Genomic DNA, 8,091 nt, shown 5'->3' on the forward strand with positions numbered 1-8,091 from the left:
CATCCAGGGGCTCTCACATGCTAGGTGCAAGTCTGTGCAATAAATGGGGAACTTCTCATCTTAAAACCTTTCACCTCGTTGCAGGCAGTTGCCCTCCCAGGCTGGCCTGACCGACTCCGCAGGCCTGTCATCGAGTTTGGGCTTCCTCATCCTCAGAAGATGCTAGACCAGCCAGCACCTCTTTACATTCACGGAGAAGCGATTTTGGCATCTCTGGGGAGGAGTCTGGGGCACCTCTGCTTCAGGGGGGCACATGCATCCTGCTCCCTCGAGAAAGGATAAAAGGCAACACGGAAACACCCCTCTGCTCTCCCACCAAGGGGGAGGGGGAGAGGGTGCTGCAGCCACAGGAGAGGCAGGAACAGACAAAATAGGCAACCCTCAAAGGGCGATTTAATTTTAGACTCAAGGCCAGGAAATTCTTTTTAAAACAATAAGAATGATGGGCTTGGGCCTTGGCGAAAGGGCAGGCCAGACCATTGTAGGTTTCTGAGACAGAAAAGAATCTGAAGCACAGAGAGAGCAGAGATGGGAACAGCGGATTCTGCTCTCCATGAAAAGCTGTGCTTGGCCTCCACACGGGCCACATGGACCACAGCTGAGGCCACCCTGAGACGCCCCCTGGCCTGGGGCTGCAGACCAAGGCAGGGGAGGTGGGCAGTGACCGATGCTGCAGCTTCTTACGCCAGCCTGAGACCACAGTCCCCTCCACTCAAGACATTTCTCGGTGGGACCTGCCCCAGTTCTGGGCGCCTGGACTTGACATTCTCTTGCTGAGAGATATGGGGTGTGATGCATGTCACACGTCAGCTTCCACTCGCTTAGCGGGAAGCCTTCAGACTCCCAGTGACTCCATGGGGTGCCAGCCCCAGGCATCCATCCCAAGTGTGGAGACGGAGGGTGAAGCTGACTCAGAGCCTCCTGATAGGCCATTGGGAGAACCTCCCATGGTGGAAAAGCTGGGCAGGAATTTCGATTTGCTCAGTGCTCTACAAAATGGAGTTCTGGGGGTTTTTTGTCCTAAATTCAATTCAGCATGAATAAAGCATATGAATCCATGAATTGTCATAAATCCTTATCCATCTCCACATTTCTTCAGAATGATCAAGATGCATTTGATGGTAAGGAGTGTCCTAAACCAGGAGCTGGGAGATCTGGACCATATTCCAGATCATACTTCTAAGCTCAGGCAACTTAATTTAACCTCTCAGGGCCTGAATTTCCTGATATTGGGAGATGGCCTCTAGGTTATAGTCTGGCTCTAAAATTCCCCAGTTTGTGCTAACTGAACCCAGTATCTTAGAAAATCCCAACTTTCTAAGATGCTGGAAAAATACACATCTCTTTTTTCCTTCACTTTTTCTGACTACCACTAAGAGTTATGGCTATAGATCATTTCTTAAACATAATGTTCCAGCAACCTCTGCAGAGGTAAAGCCATCACCACCCCAAGCAACAAGAAAAAATTTTCTTTCCCAGTTTCCATTTACATTCTAAATTTCTTTTTCTGTATTCTCATTTCTCTAATCTGGAATACCTTATCCACTGCTCTCCAGGATTCCCAGAGAGAAGGAAAAGGCATGTGTGCTAAGCTTCATAGAAACAAGCACCAGCCCTCCCCAAATTCCCAAGAAGCGCAGGGACTGCACAGACACCCCTGTGAACACATCCTAAGGCGTGTGGGGTGGAGGTGAAGAGTGCGAACAGCACTGGCTAAGAAGGGAATTGCTTCCCAAGGAAGCCCAATTAAACTGCAATTACTCAAGATAAGAGAACCAGGTCTGTTTACACAATGGGGTTGTAAACCACCAGCCCATTACAAGAGAACTTTGATCTGGTGGCAGGGGAGCTATTTCCAGTGCAGGGTACAGATGAAGCAAGGAGGTTTCTCAACAAGAATGTCTCCATCTTGACCCCCATAGCCCCATCTTGCTCTGGAAACACCCTTGTATGGGCAGTCAGTGGAACCATCTCCACTCCTCCCTGTATGTGACCATCTCACACGATCAAATAATCCAGAGAAAAATAGAGAAGTGATGGTAAACACAGGGAAAGGGAATTAACTGAGGTCGTGTTTGTGGCTGGTATCACAATGACCTGCTATGGTAAGTTACACTCTGTGCTTATTTTACAGATGAGGACATTGAGGTTCAGAGGGAGTAATGTGCCCAAGGTCACATGGCTGAGGAGTAACAGACGAGAATTTAACTCAGGTCTTTCTGACTCCAAAGCCTAAGTGCCTTCCATGGTACCTGGCCGGGCTGTGTCCCACAGAGGCTCAGAGCCTTCCATGTGGTCTGGCCCTCTGGACAGTTACTTGTCTGGCATATCGCTACACTCCCAAAGGCCTGAGCGCTGAGAGCAGGTGAGTGGGCAGTCTTCTATTCCTTCCCTCTGTACAGTTCAAGGTGCTTCCTAAGCTCACATGGCTCAGGGGCCGTCGATCCTCAAGGACCTCCTCCGCATCCTCCTTGCTGGGGAGGTAGCCAAGGACAAGGACGTGTTTGGTCAAAATGAGGGGCAGCCCATCCTCCTAGGCCGGCCCTCCCCCAGCTCTGCGAACTCAGCGGCATGAAGGGGAGGATGACACAGGAGAGGACCAGGGCTTCGAGGGACTTCCAGGGCTCACGGCGGGCTCACTGAGCCAGCATAACAGGAAGGAGTGCTTCCTCCCCTTGGATGAAAGGGTCCCTGACACACAACCCATATAAGTACCTGAAAACGTCACCCCCTCCAACACAATGGCCAGACAACTTCCAGAAGTGTCATTTCCCTACCACCCCAGCTGTGATATCACTTCTTTCATGAAGGTCTCCCGAGAGGCTGACCTTACAAGGGAGACAACTTGTGTCCTGCTTTTGACGAAGGGGTCTCGAGGCAGATAATGTGAGTTCTGTGTACAATGGCCAGTACCCAAAGTATGGGATGAATTTACAACTGTTGCTGTGATTATTTTAAGGCTTCCCCTGGTACGGCAAATGATCAAATCACACTAATGCTACCTCTAACACACAAATAAGGAATCTGAGATTTAGCAGTCTTCAGAGCCTGGAAAATATTCGTGTCCTAGTTTAGAAGATTGTTTTTTGAAAAACTAAAGCAGCCTGCTTAGCAGAACCCCTCATAACATGGATATAGTCTCACTTTTTTTTTCTTTTTTAAGATTTCCCTTTCTAACGCAATAATTACAAGTAAATACACACAGTACCACCCCACCTTCAAACCTGATCTTGTGTGTATTCTAGGGCAGGGCTTCTCAACCTCAGCACTACTGACATTTGAGGCTGGACAATTCTTTGTCATGGGGAACTGGACTGTGCAGTGCAGGATGCTTAGCTGCATCCCTGGCCTCTACCCTCTGGATGCCAGGAGCACCCGTGCCCATCAAGTTCTGACAACCAAAAATATCACCAAATATCCCCTGGGGGCAAAATCGCCCCCAGATTGTAAAGCAATTATACGCCGATAAAGATGTTTAAAAAAATCAGCCCCAGATTAAAAACCCACTGTCCTTATGGTTTCCCTTTCACCCTCAAACTTCCCATGCCTGAGACAGTTTCTCTTCTTGGTGGCCCAGGCTAACTAACCCAGAGACCAGGGCGCCGGGCAGGAGGACCTGAATGATCAGATTAAGCACCACTGGTTGAGCTCCGGACAGTGAGGCTCCAAGAGAACTGAGAAGACTCAGGTGCCTGGGACGTTAAAGTTCTTGTCTGGGAAAGTCAATGAAGCTGTACTCGCTCCTCCGCGAAATCTTAGATTGGGATTGAGAGTGTGAGGTTTGCTAGTTTCTCTTATGCCAATGTCCCAAAGTTATATTCTGTACACAATGTACAGATTCTTTGACTGTTATTACAGCCCAGCCTAAAGTTGGATGGAGGTTATCTGTAGGAGCTGGCTCACTGAACTTGAGCTGGTACTCATCAATTTTATTTACCTTCTTTTTTTCTTTTTGGCGGTACGCGGGCCTCTGACTGTTGTGGCCTCTCCCGTTGCGGAGCACAGGCTCCGGACACACAGGCTCACGGGCCCAGCCGCTCCGCCGCATGCAGGATCTTCCTGGACCGGGGCACGAACCCATGTCCCCTGCATCGGCAGGCGGACTCTCAACCACTGCGCCACCAGGGAAGCCCTATTTACCTTTTTTTTTTTTTTAATTAAAAAGGACGTCAGTGAAGAAGTCAGAGGACTTTTCTGCATGTTCTATGGTTCTGAAAGTTTGCCTAACCAGTTCCAGTGATGGAGAAACTGAGGCCCACAGAGAAGTTATGAGCGAAAGTGCTGGAACAATGACATAGAAGTTCTCCCATGTAACTTTCTGCTATTACCCAAGCAACTCTGAAATATGGGAGTGAAAAGGATCCCACGTGCTGATAACGTTTTTCAGGTATGGCTGCTGGGTTTGGGGATAAATGCGTTCTTTGTTGTGAAACCAGTGGAAACCATTCAAAAGGCCTTAAAAATATCCAGGGTATTCAGCCAGGGCTGGGGTCTTCAGTTGAAAATACACACTTAAGAGTTATTCTTGGTTTTTTTCTAAATCTCATACAATTTCCAGATGCCCTGTCTAGGATAACTTAATATTATACCTGCAATATGTATACTTGTAATAAAATTTATTTCAGTGCCTAAAATAAAATAAATGCAAATTCACATGGCTTCACTTTTTCCGACAGGTTATTAAACTTTTTTAATTGGATTACAATAATACAGGCAAAAAGAATTAGGCTGGCAGGGTTTTTTTTTTAATTCCTGTCCTGCCCCTAGGTTCATCAGAATCATTGTTTTTGGATTCCATATATATGTGTTAGCATACGGTATTTGTTTTACTCTTTCTGACTGACTTCACTCTGTACGACAGACTCTAGGTCCATCCACCTCACTACAAATAACTCAATTTCGTTTCTTTTCATGGCTGAGTAATATTCCATGGTATATATGTGCCACATCTTCTTTATCCATTCGTCTGCCGATGGACAGTTAGGTTGCTTCCATGTCCTGGCTAGTGTAAATAGAGCTGCAATGAACATTGTGGTACAGGACTCTTTTTGAATTTTGGTTTTCTCAGGGTATATGCATAGGCTGGCTTTTAAATCTACCTTTCCAAGTCAATGACACATTTTGCCATGAAATCACAATATCCTCGTTTACTTTAACAAATCTCTACAAAATCACCTTTAAGAAAACTTTAGTGTCATTTGTACTGACCTTAGATGATAACCTTTGTGTGAGAAGCAGAAGGAGCCTTTCCCTGGCAATGCCTCCAGCCCTATGGACCTTAGCAAGCCTCTTGGCAATTTCTAAGCAGAATGGAATAACTTTTGGTCTGGACTTGTTATGTGTGTGTGTGTTTTACACATAGTTCTGAAGTAAATTGTACTCTAAACGTTTTCCTGATTCTAAGTTTTTAATAGTGAATGGCGTTTATATGAAAACAGAAGCCACTTAAGAAAGAAGAAATATGTATTACAGAACAGCCAGTGAAGAAAGACGTGTTAATCATTCCTTGAACATAAAATACCTTTTTAAGTATTATTTTTTCAATACTACAGAAAATAATTTTCAAACACATCAGACCTTTTGATATACAATTACAGTGAAAGGTCATGGCAAACTGAAGGGTACCAGTTAAAAATTCTGCAGAACCTCAGACTGGACAAAGCCTGCAGTCAAAAAAGAGCTCTGGTTGACTGGCGTCTATGTAGACCCATAAACGTATTTGGAAGAGTTAACAGTAAACTCATCTGTCCATATCCAGATTAAGTAAAAAAAGTTCAACATTTATGACAGCTATCTTTATACAAAAACACGCAGAATTTAGAATCAATAGTTAATGATTCAATGCTAATATTAAAAGTTCACTTAACATTGGAATCGTTGAATGACAGCATTATGGGATCTCTCAACACAGTAAATTTATAAGAAATTTAGCTGAATATTTCAACTGATCAGCACATAGCTTGGGTGAAAGCCTTCGTCCCTAAGAGCAAAAATCCTTTAGTCCAGTTTTAAAGTTCCTTTTACCCCTCTTATTCTAGGACTCAGGAATTTTTCCTACTAATTTGTTGTCGTATTTTATTTCCAGTTTCAAATTCTGTGATTAGAATGCTTGTATATTTTAGCTTTTATGTATGAGGAGAAAAATAAGTTCAATTATGCTAAGAATAGGTCTTAGGTACCTCAATGTGTGAAAAATCTTCACCAAATGAACTGAGCTGTGAAAAATCACCTGGCTTTAACTGTTACTCATGTTTGAGTCATATTCTCTGCAACACAAAAATCTTTCTCAATAAATCTATCAGTCTTGGATGTTTCACTTTATACGGTGACAAAAAGACAGATAATCTCACAAGGTAACCCCTCCAAAAAACTCAAAGCTCATTCCAACTGTGGAGTTGGGTCCCCAGCTGCTTCTGTCTCGGAGAGATGAGAAAGCAGGAACCGACGGAGGAGAGGGGACGGCACGGTGGGCAGGGGGAGGGCAGGGAAGGGGGTCCCACTTACCACTGCTGCAGGTCGCACCGCTGAGTAGGGGGCAGGGCCACTCACTGCAGACTCCACGAAGTAGCTCATCACGCCGTCAGCACCTGTGTAGGAAAAACCATTCACTGAGCCACTGGGTGCAGAACATGCGTGGACCAGCAACCAAAGGAGGGCTCGGAGCAGGTCTCCTTAGGAGCCACGGCGTTCATTTCTTTGTATTACAGAGAAAGAAATTAAAACGTAGAAAAACAAAGTGACCAACAGAGAGTAAGGCAGACCCCAGACAGAGCCCGTCCCCTGACTGCAAGGTAGCCTGGATGGTGATGGCTGCTGCAGACCGTAAGCAGTCAGAGTCCATAAAAAGACCCTTTAGAGGGTTTCTGGGCAGGAATGGGTCTTGTGTGTCTTTTTTAGAAACATTTCCATTCCTATATCTCCCTCCCTCCACCCCCAACCAGGTCTGGCCCTCCATATACGAAGTGTGGCATTTATCAACTGATGAAGGATGGAATAGAGAAAAGATTGGAGAAAAGAGGGTTGGAAAACCTCCATCGAGGAGGCATGTCAACCAGAACCCTGAGACAGAGAAGCAGAGAGAAGACCCGAAAAGGGGAGTGAACATTATCCACCTTGAAAGAAGCAGAAGGGCTAATTAAATGTCTTGTTGAGAGCTACTATCTCTGTTCAAAGTCTGAATGATCATCACGTTTGAGGAATGTTCTAGCTGAAGGGACTTTCCAGTTAGCTGTCGGTCATCAGGAAAATCGTTTATATACAAACATTTCTGTTGAGCCAAGCGCTCTCTAAAGCACACTACTTTACACACTTTAATAAGTTCAATATTACACACTAAAAAAATGTCTTTCTTGAATGATTTAGAAGATTAAATTCCTAGGTATGCCATTCAGAGGCCAAATTCCTATTGTTAGGGAGTGCATTTGAGTTTCCACTTAGCTACTTTCCACTTTGTATTTATCTGTCCTTTTCCTTTATTCTTGGGAATAATTAAAGCCACTGACCCCATTTCAAGAAATATAAAGAATATGATATGTCTTATGTTCAATTTATAACTTTGTTCACCATCTTGATACAGCTTGACAGCCAATGAGCGTATATATCTTCTTTCATAGGAAATGTATTTAAATAACATAGTTAAGGGACTTCCCTGGTGGTCCAGTGGTTAAGACTCTGTGCTTCCACTGCAGTGGGCACAGGTTTGATCCCTGGTTGGGGAACTAAGATGCGACATGCCATGCGGCGTGGCCAAGGAGACAAAAAAAAAAAAAAAGCTAGACTTCAAAAATAAATAAATAACATAATTAAAGTTCTGCACTACAAAGTTATACTGACTAAGGGCTACCATCACATAGCAACTAATATCATACAGTTGAGAAGTAAGTTAAAAATCTTCTGAAGACGTAAATTATCCCAGAGCTGTGCTTATTGTTCTTAACTAAAACGGCACCTTTTTATGATGTCTTTTCTCGCCAAAGCAGAAGCAGTCAAATTAATATTAATTTTAAAAAAGTAAAACAGGGCTTCCCTGGTGGCGCAGTGGTTGGGAGTCCGCCTGCCGATGCAGGGGACGCGGGGTCGTGCCCCAGTCCG

The 8,091-nt window shown here is 44.7% G+C and overlaps 1 protein-coding gene across 1 annotated transcript in view; it reads right to left on the minus strand.

Annotated features, from left to right (window-relative positions):
* The window catches only part of ETS1 (ETS proto-oncogene 1, transcription factor), a 131,127-nt gene that overhangs the window by 108,848 nt on the left and 14,188 nt on the right, over positions 1–8,091 (minus strand). Inside the window, exon 2 of the mRNA XM_007463628.1 lies at positions 6,505–6,587. Within this exon, the coding sequence (XP_007463690.1) occupies positions 6,505–6,573 (69 nt within the window). The 5' untranslated portion in view covers positions 6,574–6,587. The remainder of the gene's footprint in view (positions 1–6,504; positions 6,588–8,091) is intronic.

Source organism: Lipotes vexillifer, unplaced genomic scaffold, assembly GCF_000442215.2.
Source record: "Lipotes vexillifer unplaced genomic scaffold, Lipotes_vexillifer_v1.1 scaffold442, whole genome shotgun sequence".
Classification (NCBI taxonomy): domain Eukaryota; kingdom Metazoa; phylum Chordata; class Mammalia; order Artiodactyla; family Lipotidae; genus Lipotes; species Lipotes vexillifer.